General features: G+C 30.9%; 1 protein-coding gene across 4 annotated transcripts in view; it reads right to left on the bottom strand.

Annotated features, from left to right (window-relative positions):
* Window positions 1-75: 75 nt before the first annotated feature.
* LOC143226525 (calpain-B-like) overlaps window positions 76-15,597 on the bottom strand; it is a 65,295-nt gene continuing 49,773 nt past the window's right edge. For 2 of the 4 annotated variants that reach the window (XM_076457573.1, XM_076457574.1), the window contains exons 13-20: window positions 13,571-13,609; window positions 11,669-11,804; window positions 8,315-8,373; window positions 7,235-7,303; window positions 6,697-6,775; window positions 5,154-5,267; window positions 4,291-4,349; window positions 76-3,659 (exon numbers count right to left, since the gene is read on the bottom strand). In XM_076457573.1, the coding sequence (XP_076313688.1) occupies window positions 3,633-3,659; window positions 4,291-4,349; window positions 5,154-5,267; window positions 6,697-6,775; window positions 7,235-7,303; window positions 8,315-8,373; window positions 11,669-11,804; window positions 13,571-13,609 (582 nt within the window). In that variant the 3' untranslated portion in view covers window positions 76-3,632. The remainder of the gene's footprint in view (window positions 3,660-4,290; window positions 4,350-5,153; window positions 5,268-6,696; window positions 6,776-7,234; window positions 7,304-8,314; window positions 8,374-11,668; window positions 11,805-13,570; window positions 13,610-15,597) is intronic. The other 2 variants (XM_076457575.1, XM_076457576.1) reach the window with 1 other exon arrangement.

Here is a 15,597-nt window from a genome sequence, read left to right as displayed (position 1 = left end):
ATTTTTTCGCATCTCTATCAATATATTATTTCAGACCTAACTCTTGTATCCAACAATTAACTTACTCAAGAAACCTTTTTTTGTTATATGCATTTTTATTGTCTCACTATGAGAAAGCAGATAATACAATAGAATATAATCAAATATTTCAATCCAAAAATCAAATATAAAATGGAACTTCGAACATACGAAAACCAGCATGCAGTGAAACTTCTATTTGTGCTTGTAACACTTTGTTGCAATTACCAACATGTTTTGTAAATTATAAGCGCCAAGTACAAAAATCTGTGCATAAACCTCTTTATGCCAACAAGTAGATAAAAATATGGCAGTAAATACCTCTAAACATACTTGCATGAAACGTATAAACTATTTATAGTTATTCAACAACACTATATATGAGAATCACCTATTTATTAAATTAGTTATTTAATTAACCAGAAAATATTGTTTCATTTAACTGGATTGATTAGCACGTCATCTATTTGTAACTAATGTGTGCTACGTACTTTTATTCTAATAAACTGTCAATGATTGAGTTCAACAACTTATAAGGTTATGCGATAAATGCAATTTTCACATTTTAAATATTTATGTTCGTTAATTTTGATGTTTTAAAAACATTAGGTAATCGTTTTGATAATAGTGTAATTTGAAATTTAACTTGAAATTAAAAAATATATAAACAAATATTTAAAAGTTTAGTGAAATTAAAACATTCAAGCTGAACATTACAAAATTAGTCGCTTGTTTCCGTAAGTAACCTATATGCTTATTACTCTTCCATGCCAAGAGCAAGTTAGATTTTATTAGTAAATGAAGACAACGCGCAAGGATAGTCCAATTTTAAAAGTCAAAACATAAGACAATTTCGAACAAGTAAGAACAGAAGATAAAATCTCTGGAATATTATATTCAAGAAAACACCTTGTCATTTTATTAGTTTGTTTCGTTTTTTTTAATTTCACGCAGAGCTACTCGAGTGCTATCTGCGCTAGCCGTCCCTAATTTAGCAGTGTAAGACTAGAGGGAAGACAGCTAGTCATCACCACCCACCGCCAACTTTTGGGCTACTCTTTTACCAACGAATAGTGGGATTGACCGTCACATTATAACGCCCCAACGGCTGGGAGGACGAGCATCTTTGGTGCGACGTCATTTTATTAATCTTTTTTTAATAATTATGATATTAAATAAATTTATTATCTTACTCCTCTTTAGGGATACCATACTTTTAAAACAAAATTTTGTCCCTGTCGGAAACAGTAGTCTTAGTTTATCTGTACTTTAAGGTAGGTAAAATATGTCATGTTTGTCATTAAACATGGTTCCTTTAAATTTAGTTGGAGAATCAACTGCAATGTTTTCTTAAGTTTTCACTCAGCAGCCGCAGGAATTAAATTTGAAGACCTGTCTAGCCAAATGGGGAGAAGGGCAGGCCCTTTGAAATGCTATTGTCACACGGTAATCTTGTCCATTGATATCAAATTTGATATTTGATCCTATTATACATTCTTTCCCTCTAGCGAAGAAAAGGTGGAGCCGGTACTTCTGTCAGTCATAGACATAAAACGAAAGAGCAACATTTTTCCCTTCAGTACTTTTAACACGGACACTTTCTTTTTATATTTTTTAACTAGATTAGCCTTTAAAAAGTTTAGTTTTCCTCAAGTTTTGATTTTAAAACGTTATATAATAAACACCGTATTATTTAACAAATAGTAATAAAATTATTAATGTAATTTAAGCTGCTTCAGAGATTTTACCATGTCACTTTGTATGAGGGAAGAGATAAAAAAAAAATGCCTTGGTGTTTCACCCTGAAAACTGCGACTATGAGTCGTGTCTTATGCCAGGTTTGGTCAGACGTATCGTAATTCAATTTATTAAACACTTAAAAATGAACCTGCTGAACCAGATGCGTAAATAAAGTGTGTGAAACTAGACACAGATTCTTTTTTTTCACAACACAGACCGGAAATTTAAGATATTTTGTTACTTGAGACCTAAATATTTAGAAAGTTTAGGCATAAAGGGTACCCTGTTTTCTTAATAATAAATAATACTAATAGTGTAATCGTAGTCTTAAAAAGCAGATTTGTCTTCTTTTTTTACATTATTATCAATGATATAACTGTAATTTTCCTAAAATAAATACACTTTAAATCTTGCTATAATAGTGTCGCCAATTTCTTAGGAGTTACCACGTCATTTACGTTAGATCAGTTGGCGAATTTGAGAGGTTTAGAGTGTCTTATTGTACGCAGCTAACAGCATTTTAAGTTGATTAAAGCATTTCTTATTTTTTCTCAACCTGTTTGTATCCGAGATTAATAACTTGATTTTGATTATTAATGTTTAAGTCTAAAAGAGGAAACGCTACTTTTAAGACTATTTCGGTCGTATTACATAGTTGACTACATTACTGCAGGCCTATCGTAAATTATTTTATAGTCCTAAAACTTTGCATTTTTATCTACAAAAGGTCATAATCCTACTCTTTTTCCATCAATAGGAATCCAGCATTTTTTTTTTCTAGAAAATAAACTTTCAAACCTCTAATAACTTCTGGTTTAATTAACATTAAACAATTATGGAAAATCATTGTTCTAAAATAAATCTCAAAGCAATGACAATTGACGTGGTCATTTAAGTTACGTGAGGTAAAACACTCGTTTTATTGGAGAAATACGTTTTTTGCCTACTTCTCGTTTATGGTTTAATAGTTTATAAAAATCAACCATCAAAAATTTTTATCCTCTTATTTTCTCACTATTTTGAAAAATTTCAACAAGGAAAATTATAAGACATACCACAACAAACATTAATATGAGAACTTGCATATTGAAACTAGTTAAGTAATTCTTGAAAACAATTTCGTACAAAATAAGAGAAGATATGTGCAAACAGCAGTATTGACTATTTGTACCAGTTTTTTTAGGAAGTGAAATACATTTTTGTTTCAACTATTATTTCTTAAAATAACTTTCTCTGTCAGTAAATGAGTGAAGATAATAAAACATAAATTTTAAACTGCTAAAGACCTCTTTACCCTAAGTATAAGAAGTAAAAGCTAATTAATTGGTCATTTTTTTGAGTTGTATGGCTATATTCAACAGCCTTTGAATATTCTCAGGATTGTGTTCTAGAACTTTTCTTGAATATCACAACTAGAATATGCCTTTTTATTTGACTAATTTGTGTTTTTAGATGATTTTATTTGGGTCTTAGAAGACAAATTTAATTTCCATTCAATTCTTTAATGAAAAATTATAACTTTTTGTATTTTCTAACTGTCTATCATCATACAAGCTGATAGCAGTTTTTACAAAATATAAAATTTATAGATGTAGTTTGTTTAATTACTTCAGACTAAATTGTTGTTATTAATGATTTATATTTAAGGAAAAAAAATAATTCAGAGAAGTATGTTTTGTACATGCAGTAACCAGCATCACAAAAAAAGGCATATAGTCAAAAATATTTTCATTTAGAAAACATTTGAAGAAATGTTATTAAATATGGAAGAACACTAGGAGGAAATTATAAAGGAAATAAAAGGTTCTGGAAGTTACAAGCTGGAAGGAAGATGTCAACTACCATCTTCTGGTAGTTTTTGCTCAGATGTTTCTTTAACTGTACATCGTCTTCTCCACCCACTAAACAGAACAATATTTATCATTATACCAAAATTAATAAACAGTATTTAAGAGTATAATGATAAAAAATATTTACAGTGCATGTAAATAAAACATTTTTAAAAAGATAAAAACAATTTTGTATTGGAAGATATCTACACAATAAAATACCTAACAGTAAATTTCAATTGTCCTGAATTTAACTTTTATACATTAACCCTTAAATACATAACATAAAACTAAAATAACGTATAATGAACTAAGATTACATATGATTTAGTACTTCCTTGATGACTTAGAAATTACGTACATTTGTATCATATCTATGTTCGAATATAACTGAGAATTTAATTTTTGCTTCTCTCTATTTCAAATTTCAGCATTTGTACAGTGCTCTTATTATAGTTAAATTTTCAACCAGCAAACTAATAACTGATCTTTCTTAAACATTGTTTTGAGGCTTATCACCTCTAAGGTAGGTGCCAATCTTGGCAGTCTTTGTTTTCACATTGAATATTTAATTTTGATTACAGAGTTTGTGAATAAATTCACAAAGAAATATAAAATTATCACAGAGTTACGATATGTGTACATGCACGTGATTACTTATCTTTCCAAGCTGAAATCTGTAATATTTTTCAGTTATACTTACTTCCTCTAATGTAAAGTTAACGTGGCCTGTTTTTCGTGGATCCTTTTCAAGAAAGGTTTCTGTGCAAAACCAAAACAAAATATAGAAAAATGAATAAGATACTGATAAAAAAAAAGGATGTAAAACATACACTGAAATATTGCGTTAACTCAAACTGAGACAAACTTAATATTATGACATGGATTTAAGAGTAACTGGTAATTGCTTCTTCCAAGATCGATATTTCATGTTGGCCAAAATATATGTTGCATTTAGGTTACATTTATGTGGTCCATTTCCTTCATAACATTTTACAAAGAATACAGCTTTCTATATAAAACTTTTAAAATATTGTATTATATATTTTTTAAAAATATCTTCTTGTGGTAAACCCAAAGTTATAACAATAAAAGGTTTGGTTTTATCATAAATTGTTCACATCTGTTATAACATTTTAATTTGAAAATAAGTTGTCATAAAAACACTATTTATGCAGAATAATTCTTAATAATAAATAGTTAAGAATTAAAATACAAATGTTTCATGAATATAACAATACACTAAACTTCTTTTTAAGATACAAAGTATCTAACTGATTCTTTACTTGATTGCTGAGAAATTTGTAGCCTGAAAGTGATGCAAAAAATTAGTACAATATACAGAAATAAAAGCAAATATCAGACAGTGCTCTAAATTTTTATGTTGGTCACTTTCTACAAATGTTACCTGTAGATATTCTATCAAGAGATGGAAGAAAAGGTTAATATGTCAGTTATTTCGATTATTACTCATGTTTACTTCTAAGCTTTTTATAGATAAATAGAATGTATAATTATAGAAATAAATTTTTCTTTAAAAAGTGAATAAATCTAAGACATTCTTACCTATCATACCCTTTAATTTTATAGTGCACATCAGAAAGTCTTCGAAACCCATCTGCTCTTTCTTCCCATATCTTAAGACCAATGTTCGTAAGATATTACTGTTAACTCGATACCCTGTTATAGTGAAAAATATCCAAGCTTTTCATTATCTCGTAATTAGACTGACCTTTTTTATCAGTAAAAATCACTTAAAACTGTATGTAATTATTAAATTTTCATATTACTTTTACACTGTAAAGTAGAAATGTCAGTTTTTTGCTAATTGTACTTAAGATTATAAAATGCAAAATAAGAACCTGAGAAACATTAACACAACAGTTAAATCAGATGTTATAAATATTTTATTGGTCTACTAACTATCCCACTAAGGTTCTGTGCTCTAACCTTCATTGATAATTAATGAAATATAAATATAACAAGTTTTATATGTAAAAAACCTAACTTCTTTTAAAAAGGGATATAATTCATTATTAAGCAGTAAATGTTTAGCTTGCTTGTAAAATCTTATAAAACTTTCAAAGGATGTTTCCTTCTTTCTGTACATACTGCAGTAGAAGAATTGTGTTTATATAAGCATGTTTTGTAGCAATCGGTTAACTACAAGATGTTGATAATGATTTAAGTCTGTCAATGCACTGTTTTTATAAAAATAATAAAATACAAAACTTAACCTTCTACAATTGCTTGTTTGCCTAAAAATAGTATTAAAGACTGTATAAAAGTAAAATAAGTTAGAACTCTGAGAATTTCTGTAATCATATAAAGTATCTTTTGACAGGATGATATTTACTGTCTGGTTTTTACGTATGGGCAGGATCCTTTACAGTGACCTGTTAGTGAAAAAATTCAACAATAAACAAACAATATAGAGTCAACTTGTTTTAAAATATATATTAAAACAAGTCAAACATATATATAAATGTTGGTTACACTGCTGGTTATCACAGTTTTATCCACAGCTTTAAATAATTGTCTCTCTCATCAAAGTCCACATAGGCTGGTTCATTTATGTTATATCACAATTTGCCAAGAGTTATTCTTCCTCCTCTGTTATTACAATACAATCTGTGATAATTTCACTTTAAATATCACCAATATAGACTTTTTTATAACTAAATTCACAGTCAAAGGGTCCAGATGCATCTTTTACCAAACCAAATTTTCAATGTGCATTTATACCTCGACAGAGGTCTGGAATGTTCCCCACATATCACTAGATATTATGGTGCAATAACACTTAATTGAAACATGGAGAAAAAAGGTTCTAATAACATGACACAATAATATAACAATTGCCACTTTGCAACTACTGAATTATGCAACATACGATTTGTAAAGAGTCATGCAAACATGCTTGTGATAAGCTATTGCTTCTAAAAATAGCTAATTTTAACATGCAAGCTATATAAACTATCTAAATTGTAACATTAACATTGAACTTAAATTGAAAGAGTTGTGTATATTTAACAATTACTTTTCATATCCTTTTGAAGAACTTAGCAACTGAAAAATGCCAAGTGCTTGTTGTGAACTCTGTTCTCACCTGCTGAGTTCAAAGCCATTCTAAGCTCCATAGTATTGAGAAATCCTGAATCATCACGATCATACTTTTTGAACACATTCTGGAAAGACAACTTACATTAAAACAAACTTGATAAAAACATTTATTTGTAATTAAAGAGAAATCACTTTATGTTGATTGTGAAAATTCATGATTAGAAAAATATAAGGCCTAGATATTGATGTACTACCTGCATAATGAGATATTGTAAAGTTTCTCAGTTAAGGAACAAGTGTCGAAGTACGTACATGATGCGAGGTTATGTCACAAGAAACCTACTTCGAGTTACAATCAAGTAATTCTGTTACATATCCAGGAAATCATTGTGTTTTCAATTCTTTCAAATGAAGTAGCAGTTTCAAGGTCAGTTCCTAAGGTCAACGATATAAGACTGGCTTATTTGATGTGTTATTAATGATCATTGTTATATGCTTGACACATTATAATATATTAACAGTGTGGCAGAATTATTCTCTTCTGTTCCATACATTAAAGTATACTGTACAGAAAGCTTTCACACCTTCCACATCCTAACGTCTACCCAGAGTTTAAGAAATTCTTCCAGCTTGAGTTTTCCTGATCGATCAATCTGATCACAGAGTTAAAGATTTAATATTAATGTGTTTTATACCAGTGACAGTCCCTCTTTATCTAATATCATCGGTTAGGAATGACTGAAAAAAAGCAATAATTATGATTACTGAAGTAAAACATATTTTTCATTTTGTTATAAATGTTAAACCTGGAGAATTAATGACTAATACAACAAACTTTAACATAAAAAAGGAGATTTTAGTTTAACTCATCTAAACATTCTAAAGGTTTCAGCACAGCAAAGATTTCTTTATAGTGCTTAAAGACGCAATTAAAGTCGTTGACAAACATTGATTTTAATGTCACTTCTATGATCAATAATCCTTGACTTATGTATTCTGTTTAATACAAGTACTAGTTTTGTTAGATTTCCCTCCATTTTTTAATTACATTAAACATTCCTACCAAGAAACTGTTACAGTTCATAAACCATCATATTTTGTATCTGTGGTGAAATCTTCATGCACACAGGGTACGCAATGGATAAGATAATAACTCAAAGCTAACAACTGTTACAAGTTGTAAACTGACACCTATTTCATTTATGATTAAACTTTATCACATAGAGAGTGCATTGGATAAGATAGCTCAAAGGTTGCTACTTTTACAACCAGTAAACTCACGTATTGTGTCTATGGTGAAACTTTCATAACAGAGAAATTGTCATCATTTAATACTTAGTAATATATGTAAGAACTGTGATAAAAGAGGTTGGTTTAGCTATTGAAACTTTTAGTGAATAACCTGGCTAATACAAACAAATTAAATATCATATGTATAACACTGAATTTATATGATAGCCTTTTTATAAAGTTATAACTAAACTGTAAGTGAAAGGATATTACAAACAATCATTTTTAAAATACCAGAATAAATACCTCTCTTCTTCGTTCTTCTTTATTGATAATGTAGTGATAAACGACTGTCTGAAATATTTTCTAGGAGTTATTAACTACAGAGACTAATGGTACTTGATCACAATAAATACCACATTATTTAAGGATACATCCATCATGGCAATAATGCTACGGCAAACATCCAGTGAGATCTCATCAATGTCAAATTCTGAAAAATAAAGAATGTTGTCAGATTATAATCTGAATATCTACTACATTTTTTCAAGATTATAAAATAATGCTTTTATAAACCCTGTCTTTAAAAAAAAGCAACAAATCACTGCTGTTTCAGCAAATTAATATGATGTATTCTATGTATTGAAGTGTATTTGTAGAGGTGCTTTCTCATATTGTGAGTAGATTTTTATTTCAAAGATATGCTGCAGAATAGGCCAGAATGAATACTTCAAAACAGTACCATAAACTGATGTAAAACATTCTCATATGTGTTGACTTCCATCAGATGTGTAAATATTAATTTGTTATAACCAAAAACAAGCCAAAACAAAAATAAATTAAAAACTAAAAAATACTACATTAATTGAAAGGATTTCAGGGTATAAGCTATAATGTGGGATTTATAATGTACCCTAGGTTTTGGATGTGACTGTGGAAGTAGGACCCACACTGTGGTGGGAATGCACCGTCTGTCAATCTTAACCTCCATTTGCCAATCTCACACAAAGAAATAAAATAAAGGAGTAGCAACAGAATTTAAATTAATATAATAGATATAGAAATACTAGCTATTAAGTGAGGTGATTAGCATGGCATGCCCTCCAGAGAGTGCCAGTTAGCTTGTACTTTCCTATCATTATGTTGAATAGCCATTTTTAGACCAGCAGTTGTTAGACCTTACTGCTTTTTTGAGGGGCAGTTTTCAAATCATCTGTCAGTCTTACCCATACCCAATATTCTTGCTTGCATCTTACCCTTACCAATCTATTATGGTATCTTCCATATACCTCTATCTGCAATTCTCCACAGAAATCATTGCCCTTCTCCACTTTAGCCCACATATGGTCTTTGGCTTTGACATTACATATGTGTTTTTCTTTGTTACTGGGACCTTATAGGTTGTGATGCCATGCTGGCTTAGTTCCTTTCACCCTCAATATATCTTAATGATTTATGTATAGCTCCATTTCTGAAGCATTATGTTTTAGATCCAGACCCAGATACTCAAGAATCTCAGGCGACACTGGTCCAACAACAGTCCACCCTTACGAACATTGTAGTCCTTTGTCTCAGTCAGAGCCTCATATGCCACAAATTACCATTTCCCATCCTCTCTCTTCCTAGCACTTACACATCCCTTCTACTAGAAGTACTTCTTCACATCATTTTCCTTGACAACAGACCCCTGTTGCTATTATTACCAGTGAATTTGGGTCTGGTGGAAGTTCAGCTATTCAAATTTCTTCATTTATGACATTCTTGCATTGGTGATTAATGGATGCTTCAGGTTCTGTCAAAAAAATTTGCTGTCCAGTTTCTCCTTACCCTGTTTTCTTCCCTCCTTCTCATAATTCCATGATCAGCCAGCATTTGTCAGAAGGGGTTCGGGAATTGTTCTTGCAGCAAGCCATCGAACCTATTCTCCATCCTTCCTGGGGTTTTTATTCCTAGCTTTTTTTGCTGTCTCCAAAAATATTGAGGATTGGTAGCCAGTAATTCTTGCCTCAAATGCTTTTCTTCACTACCCTAGTTCACTATGGGGTCTTTTCTGACCCTGAGAAGGGCATTTTCTCCAACGCTGTGGATGACCAAAATTGATGTTTCAAACACTTATCTTTGGTTGGTCCATCTCAGGCTGGTTTATCAATTTTGGACTCCACCTTCTGACTTGCTTCGGCACCTTATGTATTTTGCAAAGTAGTTTTGCTCAATATATCCATGCTCAGAGGCTCAAATGTCATTATGTGAATGACTGGTTACTGGCTCATTATGAACTGGAATTGGTCAATCATATACAGCAGCTCCTTTCTGTGATGTCTCAGGTTGGCTGGTTGATCAAACTGGAGAAGTCCTTCCTCAGACCCACTCAATACCTCATCTATTTGCTATTTGTTTGTTCTTTTCAACACTCATACCAGTTGGGCCTAGCCTTCTCTTTTAAAACTTTTTCAATGGAACTTTTGGTTTGTCATGTCTTATTGGCTTAGTTGGGCTTGTGGGGTTTTATCACTTTTGATCATGTAGTCATCAATAACATCATTGATCCTCCTCAGCTGTACTCATATGACATTCCTTCAGTGGTGACTTCATGACTGATGGAACCTTGCCAAGGATCCTCTGTTGGTGTTGTGGGTCACAGTGGTAGTATGTGGGATTGTTCTGGTTCTGTCTTTGGCTATCCATTGTTTTTATTCTTATGGGGATATTATTGCCATTTGAATGGTCCCAGCCTGTTTCACGGTTGGGGGAAGTTGATTACATGTGATATACATACTTTTGATACTGATGTCAAGTTCCCAGATTAATGCTCATAGATAATTCTTGTGTTATATCCAGGAATTGAAGTAGTTTTCAAGCCTCTGGGATCTTGGGTTTTGGGTGAAGATGGTAAAAAGTTCTCATCTTAACTTCATGCAGATGTTGGTATCCTGTAGGCAAGTTTTGGATGTAGTTGACTTAACGGAGTACAGTCCACTGTGTCCTAGCCATTCTACACATAGGAGCGTATACTCGTTTACCCGCCTTTCTCATTGTGGGATTGAGTTACAGTATATTTCCATGGTCAGAATCACTTTTTAGCTGCATTATGTCACACTTGGATGTGGTCCTTTCATTTTCTACCCTTATATCTTGCACATTCCACAGTTGAGCAAAGAGTATAACTGTCTCAGAAGTGGTGTGGTTCCCTCTTCTGATCTTTGGATCTGAATCTATAATTTCCAGGAATATCCTTTTGATGATTCCATGGGATACTTTTGTTGTTCCCTCCTCCTTAGCACTGTGGAATTCTAACTAATCTTGTATCAGGAGGTGTAAGTACTGTATTAGAAGTTATAGTTTTCCGATATTGAAAATGTTTTTTCCAATAGGTATTTACCTCCTGCCACACTTCCTGCTCTTCCTCCCCACATTTCTATCATCTTTTGCCAAACTTTGAAGTGACAGTTTGGTAAAGGAGTGTGGAGGGAATGACGTGCATCATATGAAAATGTCATGACCCTGTTGGTGTGGAAGTAATGCATGATATGTTGGAATAATGCAACTCTAATAACAGAGAGCAGCACGGAATGAGAATAGCTAATCTTGTAAGAGGAGGTAAGTACCTATTGTAAATACATTTCAGTATTGAAAAACTATACTTTGTGAGAATTAGGGACATAATTTAAGACAAAAAAATTTATCTTAAACATTACTTTTAAATCTAATAATACGTTGTTATAATTTAAAATGTTTTTATTCTGTTTTGAATAGGCTTATAAACATGGGAAAATTTCTAAAAAATCAACCTTGTCTTAAAGCAAAGGAAAGGATTGTTTGAAGTTCGTAGCAATCAACTTCTAGATCTGAACCTGAGACACTCGCAAAGAAATCTTTTACTTGTTGTTCCTTGTTTTTTTCCACTTCATTCTGTTCAACTTGCACCTGTAACAGTTTTCTGTAGTTAAATAAAGTTACAAAAAATCATTAACTGTACAATATATAAATGTAACACAATTTTCAATTTGTATATTAATATGGCTTATTCACAACTACATTATTTAATTAAGTAATCTAATTAACCATCATGGAGGCTTTTAATTAAACAATCATACTTTAACCTTATTGCTTTTTCTGGTAATAGAACCATAGTTTAAAATGGTTTAGGTTTTGTTATCATGTACTAGATTATGAATAAGAAATTTATAATACAAAGTAACTCCAGCACAAGTTCGTTATGATAACAATTAAATCTGAACAAATGAAGGAATTATAATCAGAGAGTAAATGAGAAAAACTTCTTTTAGAGTTTCCTACATTAACGTGGCCACATGAAGTAGTTTGAGAACTGTAGAATCTCACCAGATCAGTGAGAGCATTTGAAGCACTCAGAAGTTGAAATTGCTTCAACTGTAACTACTTAACAAGGGAAGTCCATAAGTATAATTAATGAAGAGTAGATACCATGAATTTACCTTATTGATCAGTTACCAGTTAGTTCAACGTTAAGATTTAACAATAAAACAAACATTAAAAGCAAGCTAAAAACAACTTTGATCAATGGCTAATGAAGATAATATCATGCAAGGGAAGATTAACAGTAGCTGCACATTCTACCTTCAGTGAAGCAAAGTCAATAAGTAAAGTCTCTCTCCCTAGAAGCATTCCTATATGTGCATGATTTTTTTAACATGGAGGACTGAACTGATGTTTAATAAGAGTGGCATTCCTTTCCATTCTCACTTATTTCAAGCACCACAAACATGCACACTACAAGAAAATATACTATGTACAGTCAAGTATTTTGGAATACAGAATACAGCAATCTATATAATGTAAATATTAGACAGAAAATGCAACCTAGTATGGCTTCTAATGAACCTCACTAAGCTTCAAAGTAATCAGGTACCTTGTTTGGTTCTAATATGGATTTCTAGCAATTTTAGCTGTTAACTAATAAAAATTACATTAAAAAAGTAAAAACCTTTAATAAATAATGAAGTTATACAGATTTACAAAGACAAAATTAAACATACAGTTAAAATAAACTGAGCCCTGATAACTGACAGATATTAAGTTCTTGAAAGTTACAGTTCACAAACCAATTTTAATAAAGTATTTTTAACATTATAGTTATCATGAACTTTGAAAAACTGCAGTAACAGACTGTTACTGTAACACTTGCAAAGTGAATAGAGGCATGGTTATGGAAGCATAATTCTCAAGGCATCAGAAAATATATGATATTTTTATAACACTGAAGAAAGTTTATATATTATGAACTTGAAGGTGTGACTTATTTAACAATGAATACAGTAAAAACAATGAGTGACATAAACCAGACAGTAGACATTTACCCAATTCTAATTAACAAAGTACATACTTCATTTGAAAGGTGATTTGAATAAAAACTAATCAGTAAACTAGTTAACAAAATGCTATTGGAAAGTACATTTATGAAGGAAAATCCAAACAATAAAACAGAAGAGAATCAAAAAGGGGTTAATCCATGAATTCATAGAAGTTCATTTTCTACATAAAGTTGCCAAAAACCAGTGATAATGGCATGAAATATTGAAACAAAATTTTTAGTTATTTGAGAGAGAAAAAAAAATAGTGCAGCATTTTTATAAAATAAGAGTAAATAAAGCAAATGGGGTTATGAAATTTACTATGATAATTAGAAATGTGAGAGGATAGTGCAAGCTTACAGGTGCCGACTTGACTGAGGGGTCAATTGGATTCTGTTGCTGGAGAAAATACAGTATAAAAAAAACAACAAACATTTAGAAACAGTTACCAAGGAAATGTGCAGTTCAAAAGTTTTACTCATCAAATGCTTATCTATTTCACAATGATAAGTATAAGAAACACATTAAAAGTAATTAGACCATGTACTATAATAATAAAGGAATTTCAAGTATAACACAATAGAGAAAATACCAAATTTGTTACAATATTTAAGTCATGTGTGCCCTCCTCCATAATTCTGGTGATACATTTTTAGAAATAAACTATCCTCATTTTTCACATATATATATATCCTTTCACATTACTTAATGTTGAAACCTCTCTTTTCATTACTAGCTAATTATTTATTCATCAAATTTCAATAAAGGATTTAACTTGTTTATAGACATACATAACTACAAAGATGTTAATTCTGGCAATCATAATTGACTTATGCCACCCAAAATAACTGGAATTAAAAACTTTAAAGTATGAACTGACTGAACTAAGACTATATAACTTCTAAGTTTAAAAAATGGAAATACCCAATATTTATAAAAGTTGCTCAAAAACTTCCATCTCTTCCTCCGTAAAGGTTGAGTACTTTTTTCTTTCTTTTAATGGAGCTTCACCATGTCCAGTTATGCTCCATCTGATAGTCACATATGTGAACAATAACTCTTTAGCATGTTTTCTATTGCAAGAGACTCTGCTCTAAGACTGTGATGTTTAAAGCACACCAACCCTCTCTGAAGACATTCCATACTAAATCTAGTAATATATGGAAAATGTCATCATAGCACTAATTTCAACAAATCTGTATTCTCTGTGTCTGTCAACTTGCTCAGCATGTCTTTGTATGGAATGACATGAATACCTGTTTTATTTTTATAGCTTTTTTCAAGTATGCATTGATTTGATGAAAGGTATGATTGAAAATCATATCTTGGTGAACCCATGCCTTGACTTTGTTTAGAATCAGAGATCCATTTTCATTATCTGTATTTTTCCAGGTAGATGGCTTTTTCACTGACCTTTGAGTTTGTGGATACTCAACTATGACAAGATGTTTCACTTTGCTTACCACAGTTGAGGAACCACTTGTTGCAGGATTCCTTCTGTGTAGTCATGATACCCCAATTTGATCCATATTTCTTTGTTTCTCAAAGGATATTCAAGTTTTTGAAATTTATAAATCCTTGATCTGAATACAATTTTAGGATGTGAATGATTAAATATTTTGCATTAAAATACAATTTTATATCCCATTCCCAAAATCAGTATATCCATGATGCCATCACAATACCTATGAAACATCAAACAGTATCAGATGTAGTTCTTATACATCATTTCATCACAACTTTATATCAGCTGTGGTTGTCATGAGGTATGCTAGTTTGCATATTCAAAATTGTTTGAGTATACTTTATTCGACCATCTGTATTCTGTATTAATAAATTAAGAAGTTGCATATTAGTAATAGTAACATAAAGGAAGAGCATTATTTATTTTCAAGAACAAGAGAAATTAGAATATCTTTCACATTCATTCAGGATATGATTGAAGATTGTGTATATAACATCTTGACAAATGTAATGCATTTCTTCTGCCTCATGTTTAGATTTGTTGAAGAGATTTAAACTTCTGTGTCGAGGCCTTTAAGTTTAATATTTCCTGCCTGCTAAAGGACCAATACAAAGTTCAAAGTGTTATCAACATACCTAAAATAAACATTACCCTGCTATTATGATATTCAATCTAGTAATGATCATGAATAAAACTATGGGCCTTTCCACAAACAATTAAACATACCCAACAAAGAAGCTCATTCTCAACTTGATGTCTTATAAAACATGTTATCCTATTTTCAATCAATTTACTTAATTAAAATAAACATGGGTTTGCAAATGTATCACAAAATACATAAATTTCAATGTGTATTAAAAGTAGCAGTGTAATCAATTTTAGACTACTCCCTATACCAACAAAGTGTACAAATTACACTACA

This window comes from Tachypleus tridentatus, chromosome 9, assembly GCF_004210375.1.
Source record: "Tachypleus tridentatus isolate NWPU-2018 chromosome 9, ASM421037v1, whole genome shotgun sequence".
NCBI classification, from domain to species: domain Eukaryota; kingdom Metazoa; phylum Arthropoda; class Merostomata; order Xiphosura; family Limulidae; genus Tachypleus; species Tachypleus tridentatus.
The sequence above is the reverse complement of the archived record's forward strand: the minus strand, read 5'-3'. Positions and strand labels throughout refer to the sequence as shown.